General features: G+C 39.6%; 2 protein-coding genes across 6 annotated transcripts in view; one reads left to right on the forward strand and one right to left on the reverse strand.

Annotated features, from left to right (window-relative positions):
• DIAPH2 (diaphanous related formin 2) overlaps positions 1–26,287 on the reverse strand; it is a 936,081-nt gene that overhangs the window by 268,537 nt on the left and 641,257 nt on the right. The window lies entirely within an intron of this gene.
• On the forward strand, positions 5,748–8,239 carry LOC132225043 (bifunctional 3'-phosphoadenosine 5'-phosphosulfate synthase 1-like). Its single transcript, XM_059680252.1, has one exon. It carries the CDS (start codon positions 5,764–5,766, stop codon positions 7,636–7,638), a length of 1,875 nt encoding a protein of 624 aa, XP_059536235.1. The 5' UTR covers positions 5,748–5,763; the 3' UTR covers positions 7,639–8,239.

Raw genomic sequence — 26,287 nt, forward strand, 5'->3', positions numbered from 1 at the left:
CCTTATGCAACACTGTATGCTGACTTCTGTATGTTCTTCAGCTTGCACTTCCCACAACATGGCGCATCCTTGACTAACTAAAGGACTTTTTCTTACTCAAGAAAGAGAGGGGGAGGAAGAGAGGGAAGGTGAGGGGAAGTAGTGGAGTTGAGTACTGCCAATCTGTATCTAATCTGAAATGCCCTCAATGACACTTGGCTAGAACACTGTAAATTAATTACACCAGGTTCCTTGAAGCTTCTTTTAAATATACTTTCTATTCAATCTTTTAAAAAATATATTTTCTTAATTTTTTACATAGAGGAAAGGAGAGGGATAGAGAGTTTAGAAACATAGATTAGAGAGAAACATCCATCAGCTGCCTCCTGCACACCCCCTGCTGGGGATGTGCCCGCAACCAAGGTGCACGCCCTTGACCGGAATCAAACCTGGACCCTTCAGTTCCCAGGCTGACACTCTATCCACTGAGCCAAACTGGTTGGGGCTATTCAATCTTGTTCAATTTATTTTACAGACAAACCTTCCTGGAGCCAGACAGCAACATTAAAATGTCACTGGACATGAGGTTGTTAAAAGCAGCTCCAGGTGAGAAAAACTACCCAGTACAACTGGCTGCCCTGCCCTGGTAACAGCTCCCTGCCTTCTTGCCTCCTATTCTTTGGCTATTTTCTCAGCCTGGGATGTCTTAGCTTCTACTCTTGACTATGACATTAGCCTCAGCTCACCTTAGGAGAGATGATGCCTGATGACTTTGCATGTTCTCTGCCCATGACTCGGACTCTGGTAAGCTGCTGCCCTCTGCTTCTGCACACTCATTTTCCAAACTACTCTCCATAGTTCTTCTATGAACATATGTTTCAGCTACATCGCATTGCCTACCTTGCTATTTCTCCTTGAAAATATACACCATTTAAAAGCAAATAGAAAATAAAAATAACCATAGATCCTTTCTTATAATGAAACAACAAAACCCAGGAATCAATACATTAAAAAAATATAATCCTACTCAGTTCATAGCAAAATCCTCACTTTACAATGGTGCAATGACTATAGCAGCATGCAGAATGCAATTTCTGAAAAGACAGCTTCGTGTCAGTGTTTATATGCAACAGTATCCTTTATTAAAAAGAAAACAGCTATAATAAACACAAATCATACTGACAGCAGGAATCATGCTATCAACAAACCCATCAAAATGGAATCAACATCATGAGATGAACACCATCACAGAGACATGTACAAGTGCTTTTCCCATATGGGAGACGCTGCCACTTCAATTTGAAACTACAGAACTAGGGCAACTGTTTCCAGCACCATATCTATCTGGGCTTGTTTTCAGTGTTATTCTGTTCTCGGTAATGGTTCACAGAGGGTGTTACCCTATAACACAAGGGCCATTCGTGAGCACAGCTTCATTGCAGTCCCAGGATTCCAATATTGCTCTTATAAGTATTCAAATGATTTATTTTTGGATCAACTAATTCTGCTGTTAAATGCCTTTTTAATGCTCTAAGTTAGTCACACAGCAAATAATATGGTTTACGCACAGACAATCCTTGGACTGGACAGTGTTTATGGTATGTTTGTGTAAATGGATCATGTGTTCTAAAAGCCACATCTTTCTTACTAATTAACAATCATCAGGCTTGCACTCATATGTAGCTTTAAAACGTTCTGAAGACCTAGGTATGATATAACACATATTGTTTATTTATATAGTATCTAAAAGTCTTCTATTCTTTCCTCTATTCAACACCAAGGGTATTGCCAATGCATTTTTTAAAGTAATCCTATTTGATTGTTTTTTCCGCCTCCTGAACAATTCAATGGGGATTTCCTACAATTAGGAACCTTTGCTAATAAGGCATGTGGGCATTTAAGGTATTGTGATAAGAAAATTTTAACAAATTTGTCCTGTGTCTATTCTACCTATGCCTTATTCATACAAGAATAAATAGTTAGACTATTTTTCCCCCAACCATGCACTTGAGATGTTAAAAGGTATTAAGCACACAAACACACATGCACACACATGTACATACACATACACTAAGCATGGCTAAATTGGAAAACATTTCACACCATAACTCCTCTTAGAAATTTACAATAATGGTAGTATATTAAGTCAGGAAAAATTCTGGAGTAAATAGACTTGTTGATCTTTGTTTAACTTTGCATATCCACAACTTATTTCCCACAGACAATCTCCCTGCCTACCTACCCACACACTTTTATTTTTAAACTACGGGCTCAGTGCACAAATTTGTGCACCTTGAAGGGAACTGTGGGCTGTGAGGCTGTGGTGGGCACAGGGGCAGGTCTCGGCCCATCCTCCACACCCCGCCCGGCCCCCAGGTCCCCTGTCTGCTGGCTGCCCCACTCCCACTGCTGCCGCTCCCACACTCCCACGCACTGACAACTCCAGCCCCACTTGTACCCGTTAATGGCGCAGAGTGACTGGGGCCAGCACCAGCAGCGGGTGTAAGTGGTGGCTGCTGCCCGATCGCCCCTCAGGAGCAGGGAGAGGTGGAGAAGTCCTCAGGGGTGATTGGGGACAGCAGGCACCACTCGCACCTGCTGATGGTCCCGAGCAATCGGGGCCATCACTGGGCGCCGACAGTGGATGTGAGTGGCGGCTCTGGTGCCGGCAGTGGGTGCGAGTGGGGCTGGCCCTAGCAGCAGATGCAAGTTCCGGGCAGGACCATGGCACACAGGAGCAAATAATTTTCAGTAGCCACCAGAGGCTTGCCCCAATGACAGCAACTGGTGCCCCACCTTGGTCTGGCACTCCTGCTTACCTGCTCCATCATCCCGCCACAGCCAATGCCTGCCATGTTCAGTGCTCTGCCACCTGCTGCCAATGCCCACCATGTTCAATAAGCACCCCCTGGTGGTCAGCGCACATCATAGCGACCGGGTGTTTCGTTGTTCGGTTGTTCTGCCATTCAGTCTATTTGCATATTATGGTTTTATATATATATAGATATTTCAACATCCCTTGGAACAATATGCTGTAGAATATAGTTTGGGAACACCAACCTCAATAAATAAATAACATCTCCCATGTACAAACTCTAAATATAAAAGGCTAATATGCAAAGTGTCCCCTCGGGAATTCGACTGGGAGACAGGAAGTTTGATTGCTTGCTATGATGTGTGTTGATACCACGGGGTGGCATGGAACATGGTGGGTGACCAGCAGTGGTGGCAGGTTGCTGAGGTAGCGAAGGAAGGAGGAGGCAAGGAGCCAGGGGGAACTGTGTAGTGGCGGCACGTGGGTGGTGAGGGAAGGAGGAGGCGGGGAGGCAGAGTGGTGGTGAGGCAAGGAACCTGATCAGCCCTGATAGCTGGCCAGGCATAGGGACCCTATCTGTGCACGAATTTCATGCACTGAGCCTCTAGTGTAACATAATTTCAGTACCTCAAAACAACAATTTAGCACAACCTTCTTTCGTGAGAATACTAGTTTATCAAGACTGGTACAAAAAGTCCTAGCTGGGTAGCTCAGTTGTTTAGGGCATTGTCCTGATATGCTAAGGTTTTGGGTTTGATCCTTGGTTAGGGAACATGCAAGAATCAACTAATAAATGCATAAATACGTGAAATGAATTGATTTCTCTCTCTCTCTCTCTCTCTCTCTCACCCCCTCTTCCCTCCCTCCCCCTCCCTTCTTTCCTTTGCCTAAAAATCGGAAAATTAAAAAGAAATTTTTAAAAAAGACTGCTATGAAACGTTTTCTGAATAATATGGAACTAAGAAAGAGAGGACAACATTGGGAATTTGCAACCCTCTCTGTATGTCTTATGATATATGCAATCAATAGTTGGGTGTCTCTGTTGGTAACATAAACAGGATGATCGAGCATTCTAGTCTTTTGGATGAAGTTAAAAAGTAAAAGCAATTGGGAAACAATCCATAACCCATTAGATGCCAAACCAAATTACAGGGTGGGGCAAAAGTAGGTTTACAGTTGTTCATATGGAAAATAATACAATAATTAATAAATAATACAAGAACAAACTCTTGTGTTTCACATACAACTGTAAAACCTACTTTTGTCCCACTCTGTATTTCTTTTTACTGATCAAAGACACTAAGTAACAAACCAGTAAGAGAACCTTTTATTTATACAAAGTAAAAAAATAAAAGTGGCATGCAAATCTGAAAACCAAAAAGTTAAGTCAATTACTAAGAGTTTCAAGAGCACCACAGCAAACTTGAACTGAGATATTAATGAAGGCAAGTCTTCCTCACATCATTTGGTTATGCAAGGAACTCTAAGGACAGCTAATTGTATGAGTCCACATGTGTTTCCCCAGCCTCATTTAATAGTGGATCTCACCATCAGCACGTGCATCAGAAAGCAGAGCTACACCAAAGGGACATATAAAAGAGAGAGATTTGTTTTCTCACCCAGTTTCACTGACTCCTCAGAAGATGAGTAAACTGAGTTTCCAGTACTTTTATAAGAGGTCGAATAAGTATCTAATGTATTGACTGGGGCACACAGTTCTATAGTCCTTTGCTGAGCTCTATTGACCTCACCAAATCAGATGAGCAATATGATGCTACTCAAAGGGTGGATTCACTATGAGATAAGGAACCTGTGCAAGAATATAAGTCAGCTGTCCTTACATGGGGGACAGGTAATTCATGGCTGGCACTGTCAAGTCAGCTCTCTGTAATAAAGATTTTCTGAGGAAATGAACTCTCTCTCTTCTATTTCACCATTTTGTTCCTACAAATCTCTGGGTTTAAACTTTTGTGTGATACTTAAAAGCATCTCAACAAAAACTTTCGAAAGTGCCCTTGATTTTGCTAACACACTTTGTGCTTATTCCATGAAAGTTAATAATTTTAGACTGTGTCAGAGGTAAAAGTAAATGATAAAGAACAATCTGGTAGCCCTGGCCAGGTGGCTCAGTTGGTTAGAGCATCATCCCATATACCCAAAGGTCACGGGTTTGATTTCTGGTCAGGGAACATAACCAGGTTGTGGGTTCAATCCCTGGTCTGGGACCCATATGGGAAGCAAGAGATCACTGTTTGTGTCTCACATCCATGTTTCTCTCTCTCTCTCCCTCTCCCTTCCTCTGTCTCTAAAATCAATGAGGACATATCCTCAGGTGAGGATTAAAAAAACAAAAAACAAAACAAAAAAAATCTGGTAATCCTTCATAGATCTCCTCCAAGAAGTTTTGAAGACTTTGCTTTTTAAAATTGTTATAAAAATGATTTCTTTCATTATAAGACTTAGAATGTAATATCCTTAAGGTACCATAAATAACAAATACTTTATTTAAATGTTTAAACTCTTCATAGAGGGCACAACTCATATCTAACTGTGTAAATATCTTAGCCCTCTGAACACCATGAGGACATCTAATATCTGCATTAATTTAATATAAAAGCTACTTATCCAATTATTTACATTTTGACAACTGTTATGTATCAATAAGTATAGGGTAATTTTTCTTGCTTATTTAAAAAATCTTTAAATAAACTTTCACTGATTTGAGAAAGAGAGGAAGGGAAAGGAAGTGAGGAGAGAAAGAAATATGGATGAGAGAGGAACATCCATCCACTGTGGCCTACATACCCCCTACTGGGAATCAAACCTGCAACCTGGGCATGTGCCCTGACCAGAATCAAACCAGCAACCTTTTGGTGCATGGGATGACACTCAACCACTGAGCCACTCTGGCCAGGACTCTCCTTCCTTATTAAAAAATACACTACATGACCCGCGCGCGCTCTGCGGCCATGGAGGGACCCGGGAGCCTGTACAAGAAAGTCAAGCTGAGCAACAACGTGCAGAACTGGGGGATGCAGAGAGCAACTAATGTCACCTACCAAGCTCATCATGTCAGCAGGAACAAGAGAGGACAGGTGGTGGGGACCAGAGGTGGCTTTCGTGGTTGCACAGTTTGGCTCACAGGCTTATCTGGAGCAGGGAAGACCACCGTGAGCATGGCTTTGGAGGAGTACTTGGTTTGCCATGGTATTCCATGCTATACTTTGGATGGTGACAACATTCGTCAAGGCCTCAATAAAAATCTGGGCTTTAGTCCTGAAGACAGAGAAGAGAATGTGCGACGCATTGCAGAAGTTGCTAAGCTGTTTGCAGATGCTGGCTTAGTATGCATCACAAGTTTCATATCGCCTTATACTCAGGATCGCAACAATGCGAGGCAGATTCATGAGGGTGCAAGTTTACCTTTCTTTGAAGTATTTGTCGATGCTCCTCTGCATGTTTGTGAACAGAGGGATGTCAAAGGGCTCTATAAAAAAGCACGGGCTGGAGAAATTAAAGGTTTCACTGGGATTGATTCTGAATACGAAAAGCCAGAGGCCCCTGAGTTGGTGCTGAAGACAGACTCCTGCGATGTGAATGACTGTGTCCAGCAAGTTGTGGAGCTCCTGCAGGAGCGGGATATTGTACCTATAGATGCCTCTTATGAAGTAAAAGAACTGTATGTGCCAGAAAATAAACTTCATTTGGCAAAAACAGATGCAGAAACACTACCAGCACTGAAAATTAATAAAGTGGACATGCAGTGGGTGCAGGTTTTGGCAGAAGGTTGGGCCACCCCACTGAATGGCTTTATGCGAGAGAGGGAGTACCTGCAGTGTCTTCATTTTGATTGTCTTCTGGATGGGGGTGTCATTAACTTGTCAGTGCCTATAGTTCTGTCAGCGACTCATGAAGATAAAGAGAGGCTGGATGGCTGTACGGCATTTGCTCTGATGTATGAGGGCCGCCGTGTGGCCATTCTTCGCAATCCAGAGTTTTTTGAGCACAGGAAGGAGGAGCGTTGTGCCCGACAGTGGGGAACGACATGCAAGAACCACCCCTACATCAAGATGGTGATGGAACAAGGAGATTGGCTGATTGGAGGAGATCTTCAAGTCTTGGACCGAATTTATTGGAATGATGGTCTTGATCAGTATCGTCTTACTCCTACTGAACTAAAGCAGAAGTTTAAAGATATGAATGCTGATGCTGTCTTTGCATTTCAATTACGCAACCCAGTGCACAACGGACATGCTCTATTAATGCAGGACACCCATAAACAACTTCTAGAGAGGGGCTACCGGCGCCCTGTTCTTCTCCTGCACCCTCTGGGTGGCTGGACCAAGGATGATGATGTTCCTTTGATGTGGCGAATGAAGCAGCATGCTGCCGTGCTGGAGGAAGGCGTCCTGAATCCCGAAACAACGGTGGTGGCCATCTTCCCGTCCCCCATGATGTATGCTGGACCAACCGAGGTCCAGTGGCACTGCAGAGCGAGGATGGTGGCAGGAGCCAATTTCTACATTGTTGGACGAGATCCCGCTGGCATGCCTCATCCAGAAACGGGGAAGGACCTGTACGAGCCAACTCACGGCGCCAAAGTGCTGACAATGGCCCCTGGCCTAATCACTCTGGAAATAGTTCCCTTTCGTGTTGCAGCTTACAACAAAAAAAAGAAGCATATGGATTACTATGACTCTGAACACCACGAAGACTTTGAATTTATTTCGGGAACACGAATGCGCAAACTTGCTCGAGACGGCCAGAAGCCTCCTGAGGGTTTCATGGCTCCCAAGGCCTGGGCTGTGCTGGTGGAATACTACAAATCCCTGGAGAAAGCGTGAGCTGCTCACCAGTCCCTCCAGCTTTGACACTTCACCGAGTAACCAGAGGGGACCGCATAGTTAGTGTTGGCATTTCTTTGTGGTGGTGTCTGTCTGGACACCCTTCCTAAAAACAGACCATTGTCCTTAACTTGCATCTGTTTTGGTCTGCATTATGAGCTCTGTTTTGAACTAGTGTAATACAGTGCTGATTTTAATGTATCTTTTCCACTTATTATAGTTAATATTCCTATAATACAATTTTAAAATCTTGTCCTTTTATATTATATTTATGCTTCTGTCTCATGATTTTTTTCAAGCTGTTATACTAATTGTAACCAATAATATACATACTGAATTTCATTTTCATCCCTTGAAAAAGGAAAAAAAAATCCACTAAACAATAAACGTGGCTAGAACTTTTGGGAACTTTACAAGACATCTGTAGCAATTAGATTTTTTTTCTACATTGAAAATATAAACTGCTTTCTTTATTCCTTCCTTCTAATCAGCTATTGATTTATAATCTGTTATAATCTAAAGTATTCCTATGACATGTGTAAGACCTGAATGAACTTTCTTTATTCAATAAAATTAAACCTTTTGACTTAAAAAAAAAAAATACACTACATACCAGTTCCTAGTATAGTCAGTCACTTTGGACTTGGAATGGTACAGGCGTCAGGTCCTGGTAAAGTAGGCATGTCTCACTGAATTGTTCTCTCTCTATATATAACTATCTATAGTTATTATAGGTATGCATTTCACTATTGATAGTATGCATTCTATACCAAAAGAAGAAAATGTTATTTCTTTCTGCAAAAGAGCTGAAGCCTGACGTCTCTAATTTATTTTCAGAATAGGTCTGGGGACGATTTGTAGAATAAGGTATCTTCTTCCAGTCCCTAAGTGTCAATCTCTATTATTCTCTTGACAGCTTTTTTTTAAAATCAGAAATCCCAATGCCAAGATGTCTAACATAAATCTTAGTTCTATGTTCTGGAGTGTGACCATTTGCCAACCAGAAAACAAATCAAGATGCCATTCAAACCTTTTCCACTATTGGTCATTATCAATCACAACCTGTTACTAAATTCGAATGCATACTTCACTACTGAATACATCTCTTAGTCTATATCAGGGGTCCTCAAACTTTTTAAACAGGGGGCCAGTTCACTGTCCCTCAGACCGTTGGAGGGCTGGACTATACTTTTTAAAAAAACTATGAACAAATTCCTATGCACACTGCATATATCTTATTTTGAAGTAAAAAAACAAAACGGGAACAAATACAATATTTAAAATGAAGAACAAGTAAAGTTAAATCAACAAACTTACCAGTATTTCAGTAGGAACTATGGGCCTGCTTTTGGCTAATGAGATGGTCAATGTCCAGTTCCATATTTGTCACTGCTAGTCCTAACAAGTGATGCAAGTGTGCATCAGTTAGTCTAGATCTGGTTGGAGATTTCAGATGTTTCATTCTGGAAAAAGACTCTCCTAACTTCAAAAAAAAAGGCTCTCCAAACTTCAAAAAAAAAAAAAAAGGCCCTACTAACTGCAAAATTAAAAAAAAAAATAGACCTAACTTCAAAAAAAAAAAAATCCTAACTTGTTCTTACCTCGGTCCTCAGGCAGCAGCAGGCTCTGCACAGGCAAGCTCGTGACTCATCTGATCACACCCGAGACTGAGAGGAGGAGTCAAGAGACAGAGAGAAGGAGGGGAGTTGGAGAGTGCAGCGCACATTCCACACATGCGCACTGCGGCCCGGGATGAGTCCGGTGCTAAGCAACAGGCAGCGGCGTCAAAAACAGCCAGCGGGCCAGATAAATGTTTTCGGAGGGCCGCATGTGGCCCGCGGGCCATAGTTTGAGGACCCCTGGTCTATATCTTATAAGTCATTAACCACCCTAAGAACCTATGTCACCATGTAGACAATGTAGACAGTTATGTACTCTGGAAAGAACAAGGAATAATTTATTTCATGAATTACTAAAAAGACATTCTGTCATTTTTAAAGTCATTCAGATAGCAGAAAATAAACATACGAAAGGTCCTAAGGACAGCAAAATAGGATATCTCTGCAAACAACACAGAATTGCAAGTTACCTATTCAATATTAATTCAATGTTTGTCAGTCTGACAACACACAATTGGGGTAGAATCTCTTACATTGCGTATATCTATGATCATGAATTCTTGTTATATTACCAAACATAGTTCCCAAACTTCTATTGTTCTAAAAGAAAGAAGTGCAATACACAAATTTCAACTAGTACAAAAAGAAAATTGCCATGTTTTTTTTTCAATTGGCAAACAGTTTAGTCTCGAGATTTGATTTTGAATGCATTTTAAATGTATGTCATATGGAATGAATTAACTAAAAATGGCATTTATTATGCAGCTTTGATGAAACTATCTTAATTGAAATTTTAAAAGTCTTTTTGTCACTACAGTTGCATCAACTGCCATGTATATGCATAACTCTTCATTCTCTAATTGAAATACAAAAGAATATTTTGCTTTCAAAGTGACATTTACAATATCCTTTCTGAACAAAGTTGACATGTTGTTTAAATGAAAGGAGAAGCACACACACTTCATGTCAGCTGTCCAAGGTCCACAACCTTGTTTGGCAGCTAATAAACGGTGTGACCTGGACAAATCACCCAAACCTCGCAGGAGCTCGGAAGTGACGAGGACGGCACTCGGTGATGTTTCAAGTCCTGAAATTCTAACACATGACTTAGATCTTCCTAAAGTGTTTTCCATCAATGCACTTTACAAGATTAAGTTCAAGCTATGTAGTCTGTAACACAGGATCCTCTCGCTTAGCCTTCTAATTGGCTCCCAGCATTCTCCAAAATGTAACCCTTTATCCAGAGAGGTGGATGGCAACCCTCACTGGCAACTTCATTCTATTTCAGCCTGAATCATTATATTTTCATGTGTATCCCTTGTACCCACAACATAAAAATAGTATTAGTAAGATTAATCTCACCATTACTATAATGTTATTAACTATTATGAATGCTAATAATTAATTTAAGGCCCCTGGCCTAATTTTGTTCAAGGCCCTATCAACAATAATAATTGGTATTGTTATTACTATGTATGTGCGACATTTATATCTCTCTCATTTAGCCTCTCAGTTAGTACTTGTCATTTTCCCTCTTTATAGCTCCTTTTCTGTTCTACCTCAAAAGCATGGTGATCAGATCAAGGGACGCAGGTCAGCAAATTAACATTCTTCCTATTTTACATGGCAGGCACAACCCAGAAAGAGGGAAGAAAAGAGCTGAGAGTTCTTCGATAGAAAATGTGAAAATAACATTAATCAAATCTACAATTTCCTAGATTATTTAAATAACAAAGTCTACATCCTGGCTTGCCTGATGATGAATTTCTACACTTCTGACTTATTCAAATGATTTTGCAAACATGACTTCTTAAAGCTTATCATTTAATTTTCATTTCCTTTTCAATGTAACTGGAGCTAGATAAGCCATGTTGTATTTATCATAATAGATTTTACTTCCATATTGACAAAAATAAGGAAACCATAATAAGACTCTGCTGACTGTTCCTTGTTATTCATCAGTATAGTAGTGACACTGTCAGATATCATGTTCAATCCATGGGTCTATCTTAGCCATTTCAAAAGAAAATTCATTTTATCATGTTCACTATTTATTTAACTTCAACTACTCACTAAGTTCCAAATGCCTAGCATATGGGTGAGGATAAAATTAATTTAGTTAGGGGGACAACCAGAAAGAGTCAAGAAATACAGCATTAGTTATCATTGAAGAAACAAGTCCCAAGCCTTCAAAATTATAAGGAGTACATACAGGATTTAACACTTGCTCTGGACCTCTGAGATAACTATAGCTGTGTGAATGTGCTTCGTTTTTGTTTGTCAAGAAGATTGAATCAAAAACTTAATTTTCACATTAAACTCAATATTTTAGTATCTCTATATTATGGAGGGGATAACTGTGTTATAGAAACTATAGGATTTCCCCAAAGTCATATAATTCAGAAGAGAATCAGAAATAGGCCTTTGTTTTCACAATAAAAACTATCAAATTCCATGCCATGTTTTGTAAGGTGGGAACAAAATAGTAATGGTGATGGTAATAGTTATCTTGGGGGGATGGGTGACTCCCCTGGTAATCTTTGGCACCTGTCTCTTTATCAAAACCACTAGAACCATAGTGATTTTCACTTGTTCTCTGCTTTAGTCCAACACTGCAGGAAAAAAAATCATTGCACTACAAATTACTGAAATCAACTGGCAGAGTAGTTTGGGGAATTGTGCAGGATACTTTCACTCACTAGCTCTTGTTTCCCACCAGTGCTGTTTTCATGAATAAAAATCTGCAGGAAAAATTGACAAAAACATATTACTGACAGGTAGTTAGAGACCCCATTTCTATATAAATCTGCATTATACAAGAAAGAAAATAGTATGCCAGGACAACTTCCTTGCTTTCAACCTCTACTGCTATTGGTATATTGCTTTTTACTCTGAAAACAAGCCACTCTGCGGATCAAGAATCTGACACAAGCTGCTAAATGCAGGTCTCTTTTTGGATACGCTCTTTAAGAAAATTATTTCCCAACAGGCCATCTTGTAGTTAGTTCTGTTTTCTCTTATGATTTTTGGCTTGTGTAATTTCTATATGTCAGAGTTGGTTAGCTCATGGTGCTAATGAGGCCAAGGTCATGAATTCCTGTATGAGCCAGTTAGCTTTGTAAAAAGAATAACAACAACAAAAAAGATTCTGTAGCAAGTACCTGCTGTACTACAGCCAGGGTGTGAATTCATGTCACTGGAAAAAAGAGGAACCAGAGAAAATTTAGATGAGGCTGTAAACGCCCCAAAGCCATGTTCTAAGGGCAGCAAGTAAAGAGATTCTTCTTCAGATCAAACCCCATAATGTTCCTATAAACGTTGGGGGGTTATATTGTAAAACCACAATCATGTCAACTACACATTGGAAACATTTTCAGAATACATTGACAACATGCTCACGTATGAGAGATATCACATATGTGATGTCTGCTATATGATCCTGAAATATATGTACCAAGGATGATGTATAATATGGATAATTAGAAAATCTTATACATAAATGAGAACATAACGTTGACAACTTCAAAGATACATAAATTAATAATTAAAGATAATGGTACTTCAGCAAGTGATTAGGTCTGCTAACAGTACAGGATTAATAAAGGAGAAGAGGGAGAATTCCTATAAGGCCTAGTGAATTTGGAGCAACTCCATTTCTCTTTGGGTGAGGGACAGTGAATGTACCTAGCCATCATGCGTTGAGATTTATCTCATGACTAGAGGCCTGGTGCATAAAATTCATGCATTGGGCGGGGGGGGGGGGGGGGTCGGCTCAGTCCAGCCTGCACCCTCTCCAATCCGGGATCCCTTGGGGATGTCCCAGGGATCGGGCCTAAACCAGCAGTCAGACATCCCTCTCACAATCCTGGACCGCTGGCTCCTAATCACTCACCTGCCTGCCTGGTCGCCCCTAACTAGCCCCCGCCCCATGCTGGCCTGATTGCCCCTCACTGCCTCTGCGTGGCAGCCTGATCACCCTAACTGCCCCCTCCCTGCTGGCCTGGTCGCTCCTAACTGACCCCTCCCACTGGCCTGGTCACCCCTAACTGCCCCCCCACCAGCCTGGTCACCCCCAACTGCCCCCCCCCACGCTGGCCTGGTTGCCCCATGCAGCCTGCTGTTCAGTCATTTGGTCATCCCTCACTAACCCCCTGCTGGCCTGGTTACCCCCAACTGTCCCCCCTGCCAGCCTGGTTGCCCTTCATGGCCCCCCTGCTGGCTTGGTTGCCCCATGCAGTCTGATGTTCAGTCATTTGATCATCCCTCACTAACCCCCCTGCCGGCCTGGTCGCCCTGTGCAGCCTGATGTTCAGTCATTTGATCATCCCTCACTAACCCCCCTGCCAGCCTGGTCATCCCATGCAACCTGCTTGTTCAGTCGTTTGGTTGACCCTCACTAACACCCCTGCCGGCCTGGTCGCCCCATGTAGCCTGCTGTTCAGTTGTTTGGTCGTCCCTCATTAAACCCCCTGCCAGCCTGGTTGTAGGCAGCCATCTTGTGAGGGTGTGAGGGTTAATTTGAATATTACCTCTTTATTATATAGGATAGTATATGAAATAGACTGGAGGGAGAGAGCATCTGGAGAAACTGGTTAGCACCTTCTAGGAATATATCCCAAAAAATCAGAACACCAATCAGAAAGGATATATGCACTCCTATGTGCATAGCAGCACAATTCACCATAGCTAAGATTTGGAAACAGCCTAAGTGCCCATCAGCAGATGACTGGATTAAAAACCTGTGGTACATCTACACAATGGAATACTACGCTGCTATTAAAAAAACAAAACAAAACAAGAAAAACTCTTTACACTTGTAAAGAGCGTGGATGGAACCAGAGAGCATTATGCTAAGTGAAATAAGCCAGTCGGAGAAAGATAAATATCACATGATCTCACTCATTTGTGGAATATTAGTATAATGAACAACATAAAGTGATGAACAAAAATAGAGCCAGAGGGAAAAAAAATTTAGACTATAATAGAAATAATCCTGTTATTTGCAGATTTTTAATATTTCCTACAACTTTTGTGATATTATACTATGTTAGTACAGTTTTGGTAACATAATCATATTTAAAATCTTTTTTTTCTTGAAATGTTAACGTTTATTACATATAATACTATTATATATAATTTTTTTTTGAAATAATAATGTTTATTGCATGTAAATGGCTAATTATTTTGTATGTACAATCTGGTAATAGATTTATTTTGTATATTGAAAAAAATATATACAACGGAAAAAAAGAAACTGGTTAGGCTACTCCTGCAATGGTCTTGGCAAGAGGTAATGAGAGCATGTACTAAGGTAATAAGAAAAGGTGACTAGACAGATACAAATCTCTTGTAGAAGTAGAAATGATAACAGATATCACATTAGTAAGGGGTTAATGCTGTAAATAAGTATCTAGATTACAGAGCCAGATTGCATGAGTTTGAATCACAATTCTTCCATTTCTAACCTAAGGAAGGTACCTCATTTCTCCACACACGGTTGTTCCAACTGTAAAGTGAGAATCATAACAACTCAATTCATAGACTGTTCCATGAATGAAACGTTAAGTACTTGGTGCAGGGCCTGGCACATGGTGTTAAATCTATGTCACAATCATCATTATTAAATGGATGTGCAGGCAAGGGAGAGAGAAGAGTCAAGAATACCACTAGTGACTGAACCCATATAACTTAAGAAGCGTGTAGTAACATTCAATGAAAGTTTCCAGAGGGAGGTGAACAAGTTTAGTATTAATTATACCGAGTTTGGGATGGGGATATATATCTAAGTAAAAATATACAGCTAATCATTAGAAATTTAAGTCTGTGTGTGGGATGGCGAGCAAAAAAAGAAGATATTAACTTAATAGTTCTGGATATTGAAGGACTGATTGAAGCTCTGGGACTTGGGAACTCTTGCCAAGGGATGCTGAGAGAAAAAGGGAAGACAGAGAAATTATGAAAGCAGATGAAGTGTTTCAGATCCAAAAGTAAGATCTACTATGTTGATGGAGTAAATAAAATATAAAACAATGTCAAGTACTTAGAACTTCATAAACATTAGTTGAAAATTTCCTAAATCATAAAACTACTCTCAATTTTGTAATTCAATTCTATGACCTACATACTTCCTAGAGAAATAATATAATGATGAGAGTGTATAACAAATAGTTTCAAGGTTCAATAGAGAATGATATATCTAAATTGTTAAGTACTATTATTATTTTTTTCTGGTTGCTCTATATTCCTATAATTATCTATGTGAAATAACATAAGGAAAAGCTAGTCTGCCTTTTATAACTAATATGCACATATACAACTTGAATAACTCAAAGGAAAATATAATTCCATATAAAACTCTACAAAGCTCTACAGAAATAACCTCTATCTTCAGATTATAATAAAAAGGTTACAAAATGTTACTCAATGCAGACATAAGGCACCTCTTCTTTCTGAGTCCGTTTCCTCATCCATAAATTAAGACCCATGGACTAAAATGTTTCTAAATTACTTTCCATTCCTAATAAATAAAGATATAATCTTCATAAAAATCTTGTTGCTTAGTCTGGCGCTGGATAGTGAAAAAAACCGGAGGCAGGCTAGGTCACCATCAGAGAATCTAGGGTCAACGGCAGGACCTGTCTATGACTCAAGAGGTCAAGTCCAGGATAGATAGCAAGGGCTGCTATGTGGCAAGGTAGCTGTGCGCCTACCAAGGATAAGGAAGCAAGGAGTCCATTCAGGTATAGGGCGACTGGTAGACTACAGATTGGATCCAGCCAATAAATTCTGCTAAAGAGCTTCCTTCGAGTTGTTTTTATAGGATCTCCTCCATACACAGAAGTTTGCATTTCACTTGGTCTCAGATGATAAAATTTTACTTCATATACGTTTAACATGCTATTATCATAAAGAGAATAAAGTAGCTTTTGAAATTCAAATATTATCTCTTGCAGTAGCCAATGTGAACTATAATCAATATTTGTATACAAATTAGGAACAAACTAAAAAAGACATGAAAATCAAGAAACCAAGACTATAAAAAGAATGTTGTTTTTCCCTGAGGTGTAATTAACTCCAACTGCTTAAATTACAATAAAGAAACAAACACCTAAAACAATCCACACATTGTGGTTCTATAAAAATACTCAAATATTTGTAAAACATACATTTCCAAAATTTACTTGTTATACCTACTATGAAAGAGTAGATTTTCTAGTATCTGAATCTCTAGTCATGATATACACAAAATAATGGCAGAAAGAAATGTCAACAAAGGAGAAAGGAAAATAAAATTTCTAAGCCCTGAGCATGAGAGACTATAAAACATAGAGAGATGTTGGGTAGGACATGGAACCACTGGAATTTATAATGACAGTATACAATCTCTAAGAGTAGAAGATTTGCTGGCTTAAGTCATTTGTAGGTTCATACCTTCGTTTTACCTCTCCTGTTATCACTCAATCTCCTCTTTCATTTAATTAGGGAATGCTTATCTGACTTGTGGGCTACTTCCTAACAAGCTTGGGTGAGAAATCCACTATACTACTCTTCAGCCCCTGAAATATTCCTTTGTGTACTTCTTCCTTTTGCAGAAATTTCTAAATTGTTTTTTATTTCATTTGTTAAGTATTTATATCATGACCTCTTCTGAACGTATTTGAAGTGACTTATAAAATTTAATATATACATTTTTAATATAATGTGAAAATAGCATTATCAAGGATCAAAACAGTAGATGTCATCTCAAGGGAGTTAAGGGGCTGGATAAGCTAATTTTTAAAGCTGGGTGTTGAATTTCAATACAAGTTCCCTGACAGCCAGGCTAAAGATTGGGGCAGGTAACATTTTTTAATGTCTGATCAAAAGGAAACACATTTTTCTACAAAAAAATCTTGCTGGCATTCAACTAAAACTCCATCATGTGGATCTTTGTATGAGGGGCTTTGAAAACACAGTAGACAAAGACTTCAACTATAATTTAGTAAAATCCACTGTAATGCTGTACAAATGATGCTTTAAAATGGCTTCTATAAATAGCTATTAATAATAAAACTAGCAGTATTAGTAGAGTAGAAATAGTAGTATAAATGTCAGAAGGGCTGATTCAAATCCCTTATACATCAATCATTAGTCACATAATTTTTGGCAAGTCACTTACTGTTTTCTGGTCTATAAACCAAGGATGACAACATATGCCTTCCTGACAACCAGATGGCTGAAGGATCAAATGACAATATTATATATAAAAGGGGTTAAGTGCTATACTAATGGAAGCTATTACTAGTACCATCACTACTATAATGATCATAAGATTAAAAAAAAATGTGGAGATAGATACCGGGTTTCATAAAAACCATTGGTAGTGTCTTATCTCTCAATGCAACAATCCATTTTTCCACCTAGTGGTCACAAGTATCTTTAAAATAAACCTTAAGTAATTCCTTTGCCTAAATCTTTCCCATCCCCCATTACCTTCAGGATAAAATTAAACTCAGAGCCAGCTTCATGGGCATGAGATCTGTGCAGTCACACAGGGGCCCACACTTAGTGCTCTGTGCTTGATCTAATGCTCTTCTGCTGCCATCTTGAAATTCTTGCTGATTTATGAACAGGGGCCCCACATTGACATTTTGCACTGGCCCCATAAATTATGGACAGTCATGCCTCATTTTATTGTGCTTTCACTTTATTGCACCTCACAGACATTTTTTTTTTTTTTTTTTTTTTACAAATTGAAGGCAAGACCCTCTACCAGCAAAAAAGATCACAACTAGCTTTAATGTGAGATTTGCTTTCTTGCAATGGTCTAGAACCCAACTCACAATATCTCTGAGGTATGCCTGTTGCTGGTCCTAATTAAATCCCTTGAAATGAGATCCAAAATCCTTAAGAAAATGACTCAGACTTATATCACCAGTTATTCTGAGACTCAGTCATAGAAACTGTTAGCTCCCCAAATGTCCCATGCTCTTTCCACCTCGTTTGTCACTGCTGGCCCTTCTCCCTGTATAACACAATAACATGAGAGCAAAGCAATGGATTTCCTTTAAAATCTACAAATACAATCTTACTTCCAGAATCCTGTTGCATTAAGCAATGACATCTGTGACAGGTAGAGAAATTCAAAACTCTGATAGCCCATGAGTGTGATGGTATCTAATAATATTTAAAAAAATAAAACAAAAAAAACATTGCTAAATGGAGAAATATGAAGGCAAGAAGGGGTGAGGTAACGAGTTGGCCTGTTGTTGCTTTCATTGCCTCAACCTCACATTGAGCAGAGTGTTCGGAGTGGCACTGGTCAAAGAAGAACTATCACCATGGTTCTCAGAGCTCCGGTCCTCAGAGATTCTGATTTAATTGGTCTGGGATGGTGCCCAGGCATCAGTATTTTTTAAACGTTCCCCAGGTAATTCTAATGTGTATCCAGAGCTGAGGACCACTGAGTTACAAGAACTTTAAAGAGCAATAAGTTAAATGAGATGTAGCAGCTCAAGGTGTTGAGGTATAAATAAGCCAACTAATGACTAGAGCATGACTGCTGGGGAAGCCTATTAAATGGACAATGTAAATGAAGACATAACAGACCACCATTTAAAGCAATTCAAATTGAAAAGATTAGAGACATTACAGCATGTATCCTGGACTTGGCTGATAGACTCCACAATTCATTTGTACAAAAAGTAATACGTTCACCTATGAAATAACCATGAGACAAAATGCAGCACCGTGGACAAAAAAATCAGTATGCTCAGAAAATATCTGGAAGAATCCTTCAACATAAAAACATTAGCTAACCAAGTAGATAAAATAATAAAGTTATTACAAGGAGAAATGCTGCTCATAATTGACTTAGAGGAAATGACTTATTAAGTACATGGAGGTGCTAAGTAATGGAGGACAGAGAGATTAACCAGTTTCAATTGGTTGGCTTTCCAATGCTGCAAAAAAGTGCTCCTAGAGTGAAACATTTTCCTAAAAAGAGAAAATTATAGTTCGGTGATGGAGAACCTTTTGAGCTCAGTGTGTCAGCATTTTGAAAAACCCTAACTTAACTCTGGTGCCGTGTCACATATAGAAATTTTTTGATCTTTGCAACCAGAGTAAAACCAAGACTTACATTTTTGATATTTATTTTATATATTTAAATGCCATTTAACAAAGAAAAATCAACCAAAAAAAATGAGTTGACGTGTCACCTCTGACATGTGTGTCATAGGTTCGCCATCACTGTCAGAGTTTATAGGGAAACAGCATGGTGTCCTGGAAAGAACAAAGGCTTTGGAGTGAGACTGCTTTGGGTTGAGTTGACTTAGTCACTTACAGACTAGCCATGATCATGGGAAAATTGCTTAAACTTGGTATTTCAGTTTTTCTCCTCTGAATAAGGGATTAATTGGTAAAACTTCAATGATTGTTGAAGCTGAATGACAGGTACACGGGGATTCATCATGTCATTTTCTCTACTATTGTGTATGCTCAATGTTTTCCATAATAAACAAGTTAAAATATTATGTATCTTGCTGGATTAGGGTAAATATTAGAAATAAATGTGAAGAACCCAATCCATTGTAGACAATAAATAATCTAGTACTCCCCACCACACACACACACACACACACACACACACACACACACACACACACACAGTATCGCTTTCATTCTCTTACCTCTCCACTCACATCACTGTTCCTTATAGGCATGTGCTTCAACTATCACCACTGCACTATCATTCCATTGATGCAATCTACAGAAAATTCAACCATGCTTCATTGTTTAGGTCTTTGGCGCTTGGCTCACAGACTCATTCTTCACAGCAAATCCTACCTAAATTATTCTGCTTTACTTCAGTAGCTCTCCTTTCTCTCCCCACCATATATGGGTACCTGGATGACAATAAATGCTTATTCTACCTCTGAAATTTTTTATTAAAGTGTAGCTGGTATTCAATATTGTATTAGTGTCACATGTACAACACAATGATTGGACATTTATATACTTTACGATGTGATCACCACAATAAATCTAAAAACTGTTACTGTGCAAAGTTATTATGATATTATTGACTATATTCCCTGTGCTGTATACTAATCCCCTCATCAGGAAAATGCGAATCAAAACCACAATGAGATATCACCTCCCATCGGTCAGAATGGCTATTATAAAAAAGCCAACAAACTAACTTTTGGTGAGGATATGGACAAAAGAGAACCCTCGTGCACTGCTGGTGGGAATGCAGACTGGTGCAGCCGCTGTGGAGAACAGTATGGAGGTTCCTCAAAAAATTAAAAACAGACTGCCACATAACCTAGCAATTCCACCTCTGAAGTCTTAAACTCAACCCCCCTCATGACAGTCTCAAGACCTTCTACCCTCATGAACGCTCATTCTCCACATCCTTTATTTAGTTTTACAGAGAATTTTCATTCCCTATTAAATTCATGCATGTTATCTGACTACTCAGAACTGCACTGCTCTTGAAGTCTCCAAGTACAACGTCCTATTTTGTGATTACATTCACTCAGCAATTAATCCCTCTCATTCCCAGTACGCCCGCTCTTCACCTGCAGAAATCCTTTTAGTTAAGCCATCTATTAGCTGACTCCTGGCCTCCCTTCCTTCACAGCCCAACATGGCCCCTTGGCTTATCACTTAAACTATGCAATCACTAGCCTTGTCAATTTCCTTCTACTTTCTGCTTCCTTTAACTGCTAAAAAACAACAACAAACAAACAAACAAACAAAAAAAACAAAGCCCCAATGCTGGACCAACACTACAAGTACCAACTCTGCTGTTATAGGGTGACTGCAAGATGTTAAACAAATTCACAGAACTACAAAGTAGCAACAAGACAAACTCATAATCTCCAATCTCAGCCAAGCCCTCAGCATCATCTGTAAGCGACTTTTGTTTGTATGTGTTTAGCGTTTCCTCCTAATCTGCAAAGCTAATATTGCAAGCCAACCACCTTTCTAAAGTCCCGTAACTACTCTTGCAGCCAGACAGACATTTTAGATATGCTAAATTAAGTCTTCCTCTCTGTAGACAAGATGTTCATCTTTTTGAAAGCATACTGACTTTTATTTTGTAATCCTCACCTGAGGATATGTTTATTGATTTTTAGAGAGATATGGCGGCGGGGGAGAAACATCAATCGGTTGTCTCCCACATGTGCCCCAACTGGGAATCAAACCCATCACCTAGGCATGTGCTCTGACCGGAAATAGAACCCGCAAACTTTTTGGTGCACAGGACAATGCTCCAACCAACCGAGCCACCCGGCCAGGGCAGAAGGTATATTGACTTTTTGAACCTCTTTTTACAAAGGTCAGATAGCAACCTGAAAAGAGGAGAGCTTAACTTTGCGCACTGAGCACTATGTCACCTCCTCTTTGTGGCAACCTGCACATCTGTGGTGGCGAGTGATAGCACCAGATGCCACGAAGTACAGAGACTCTTTGGAAAATGCTGCTGCCATGACATGAGACATCTGCCGAGGATGTGTATGAGCATGGAAATATGTCCCCTGAAGTTACCCCTAAGTAGAGGGACACCTGACTCATTTCTGCACAAGCTAAAATGTCCTAGGCTGGTGGCATAAAGACAGCTGGGCTTTAATACCTACACTCAGGGTTTTTCAAGGCAAAATCTCATCTGAGATGGTTTGGAGCCCATATTTGAGTCCTCTCCAAGAGGAACATCTGAGAGAATGAGGATGCACAGACAGAGAATGCTTACTATAATGTTTGTGGCATGGAGCTTGGAGTTGGTGGAGTGTTGTCCCGATAACAATAGGCTGAGGGTACGATTCCAGGTCAAGGCACATACCTAGGTCGCAGGTTAGATCCATGTTGGGAGTATACAGGAAACAACCGATCAATGTTTCTTTCACACATTGATGTTTTTCTCTCTCGCATTCTCTCCCCCTTCTTGCCTCTGTAAAAAAATAAAATAAAATAAAGAAATATATCGTCAGGTGAGGATTAAAAAAATAAGTAGGATAAGGGGAAGTGGCAGGTTGAAGGAAATACATTTGCCCACATCATGGGAGTTGTAGGGAAGGCTCCCACACAGGAGAAGCATCTTGCTCCCTAAGCACTGTAATAGCCCAGCCTGGGAAGTAGAAAAGATTTTAATTTCAATTTTAAATCTGTGAGTTTAGATTGCAAGCACTGCTAACATGCTAGAGGCTAGCTTTCTAATTTCAGGATTGAGATTGTATTTGCAATTTAAAGAGACTTTAGAGACCTAAAAGCCATGGGGATAGCCTAAATTTTCCTCTACATGCAGGGCAAGGTAATCCCAAGGGAATAAATGTTAAAGGAGGTAACAGGAGACACACACTTGCATTTTGACCATTTTCTATGGGTTTTCCTTGCTCAACATATGGGTTACAAGTTATAAGATGAAAGCAATAACCAGGCTTGTAGTATCTATCCTGACATCTTGATGTATTACAAAATGGTGCAACATCGCCTTTGAAGCAATCATATAGAATGTCAGCCTGACCATGAGTGAATTTTACAGGCACTCTAGAAAGCTGAATTTGACAGGTTCATGTCATGATGCATGAATTATAAGAAAGGAGGAAGAGGAATAATTAATTTAAATAACTGGGTTTGCTTCCAGAGTTCTTTCACTGCCAATCTGATTGTTATAAATATTTGCTAGTTTCCTTCATACTTTGTGCAACGAGGACATTGTACTTTTCTTCTCTTTTAGAGATAAAGAAGCGATCTTACAGCTAAGTTAATGACTCTGGCAAGACTAGTGAGCTTATTTCCTTAATTTGTGCCTCTCGCTTAGCAATAGAATGGCTTCTCATTAGTGGAGCTCAATGCTTTCATTTGTTCAATAACAACTGAACACCTACTCTGTGCCACGTCCTGTGCTAGGCAGTAGTGATAGAGATGAGTAAGGTAGAGAGTCCTTAACCTCTACATATTCACAGACTAGACAGGAGAAAGATACACAAGTAAGATAGCTATGGCACACTGAGCATCCTGCCCACCCTCCACTTTCTCTTTCTATGATTCCAAATAGTCACAGTTTGAGAATTTCTTGGGGTCTGATGAGAGAAGAATGGGGCTGATGCATGCAGTCTGCCTTACCACAAAGACTTAGAGCATGCTCACCCACTTCCCAGGAATCTTATCACTCTTATATATTGAAGCAGAAATATCAATAAGAGATGTCCTTATATATGTGACATCCACCAGTGTCAATTATCTTGGTCTGTTGGACATCACACTGTGCTGATGGACATTCAGCCATTATAGCCTGGAATGGCCATGCTGGTTATGAAAATATTTAAAAACACTCTTATACCAGTTAGTATAAACTGCTGTCCTAGCTGCTCTAGCCATTCACCCCATAATTTCCCTGATATACTCATGATCCAGCAACTACAGGGTAACCTGGAAAATTATGGGCCTCCTGGATACTACTCCAGACTATGACTTCATCCATTCTGATTGGTCAGTACCTATGACATATCAGTTGTTGAATATTTTAAATATTACCCATGGGTACAAAGAAATGTTAAAATTGGCCAAGTAGATGAGATCCTCATTTCAGTATAAATGTATGGAAATGGGAGTAAGGTCTTAAGACATTCATGAATAGGGAGCAGTCTTCTTTTTATATATTTTTTAAAATTGATTTTAGAGAGAGAGGAAGGGAGAGGGAGGGAGGGTAGAAGGGAGGGAGGGAGGGAGGGGGAGAGAGAGAGAGAGAGAGAGAGAGAGAGAGAGAGAGAGAGAGAGAAGAGTTGCCTCCCTGACCAGGAAGTGAACCAATAGCTTTTGATGCATGGTACGGTGCTCAACCAACTGAGCTACAATGGCCAGGGCGGGAGCAGTCGTCCTTTTAAAACACGCATTAACCGCTGTTAGAAGTGTAAGGTCTTTGAATGTCAGATGGAATTCAGTATAACTCTTAGCTCTGCAAATCTATAGTCTATGTGAGCCTAGGCAAATTACCGTACCCTTTTAAACCTTAGTTTCAAAAATTAAAAATAGTGGCTACCTCATCGGCTGATATCATTGTCATCATCATGATCATGATCAGACAGGCAGGCCATTCATGAATAGTTCCCCTTATGATAGGGTTTTAAAAATAAACACAAAATAACAGGGAAATCACTTAAATAAAACAAACATAGCCTTCCCTATCAATAAGTAGATAGATGACAGATAGATATTCAAACACACATGTGCTATCCCTGATTTGGCTATCAACTGGCTATGTAACCACATGCAAAATACACAGCTGGCTTAGGAACATAGTCCCTTTAAATTGGATCTAAAATATATTTGTCAGCCACCATTTAGACTACCTTTCATTTCTAAATCTATGTCTGGACATCCAATTATCTATGACATCCTAGTATCCCATTGGGGAAAAATACCAGGAAGGTGATGGAACGTGGAACATGACAGTACAAGAAGTTTACTGTGTAAATCACGAGACAAGTCATTATTTCTTTATTTTGTTCTGTAATACTGAAAAGAGCATTTTGGGGAAGGCAAAACAAAACAAATGAAACTCCAAGCATAAATTAATTCAGAGAGTTACTACTATCATGTTAGAATTGTTTCTCACCTCATTTTAGATATACCATGCCTCTGGTTGAAACTGTCAAAAGCAAATATATAAAGTACATCTACCGAGAGGACAATACAAGGAAAGGATTAAAGATGAGTTCAGTAAAAGAATGTGCTCTTCTTAATTCAATTGGTCTGTTATTTGGATGCATTCTTTTAAACATGCACTAGAAGTGGCTACTGGGAATTGCAATTTAATACTTCTGGGTGTGAGCAGTTGCAGTGTGAAGGCACAGGCACATTAAGACAAATTACAGATGCCTTCTTCTACATATAGGCCCGGGAGACTTCATCTAGTTTATTGTTGAACTCTGAGGGCATAATTTGACAAATTAGTTTTCCCACTCCCCAAACTTCCCAACTGACACAACTGAGTTCTTAGTAAGTAAAAATTTCATTCCCTCATCAGTTTTTTTCCTTAAACATACTAATGTGGTTTTTCAGTAGACTCCCCTTTTTCTCAGTTCTCATTAGAAAAGGCTAGCCTTTCAATATATATCCTGTCAGTGCCAATATTGCTTAGCATATTTAATATTAATGCAATATCTACATGTTGGGGTTTTATACATCACGCTAGGATTTTCCCCACACACTTCCATGAATTTTGTTGCAAATACACACACACACACACACACACACACACACACTGAGTGGCCAGATTATTATGACCACCTGACGTTTGTAGGCAAATTAGCTATAATTTCGCACTGAAGTTGCTAGAGGACCATATCTTTAAAAAAAAATCACTTCTACTGTCCTGGTAAACAACCTGCTTCCCTATTTATAATCGTCTGGCCCTCTAGCAACTTCAGTGCGAAATTATAGCTAATTTGCCTACAAACGTCAGGTGGTCATAATAATCTGGCCACTCAGTGTATACAGTGGGGCCTTGACTTACGAGTTTAACTCGTTCTGTGATGGAGCTCGTAACTCAAATTACTCGTATGTCAAATCAAAAGTGAACGAGTGAGACACGTGTAGCTGGGCTGATGTTGTGGCGTTCACTGTGATGTTCGCTGCGCCAACTAGCGGTGGGGTATCTGAAGCTGGCTCGTAACCCGAATTTTAGCTCACAACTCAAAGCAAAAAATCGGCCAAGAGACGGCTTGTATCTCAAAAAACTCATTAGTCGGGACACTCGTAAGTCAAGGCCCCACTGTATATAAATTGTGCTTTGCCTTAATCTTTCTCATAGGTCTTCTAAAATATTCTACTTCTAGGTAATATATTAATGGCATCCAGAACCTGAAATGATCTATCCATGAACTTTTCCAAGTGTCCAGAAGTTTTCAAAAAGGAACCAGAGAGATCTGTTCATCATGGATAGCTATAAATATAGTACATAGCAAGGGTAGTAAAGGTGTTAATCTATTAAAATCAAATTTCAAAGATCTTGTTCCAGATGGATTATGCTATTCCAATGA

Source organism: Myotis daubentonii, chromosome X (assembly GCF_963259705.1).
Source record: "Myotis daubentonii chromosome X, mMyoDau2.1, whole genome shotgun sequence".
In the NCBI taxonomy this organism is placed as follows: domain Eukaryota; kingdom Metazoa; phylum Chordata; class Mammalia; order Chiroptera; family Vespertilionidae; genus Myotis; species Myotis daubentonii.

Excerpts from the sequence above, each read along its gene's own strand:
- LOC132225043 (XM_059680252.1), top strand. The coding sequence starts at position 5,764 with ATGGAGGGACCCGGGAGCCTGTACAAGAAAGTCAAGCTGAGCAACAAC.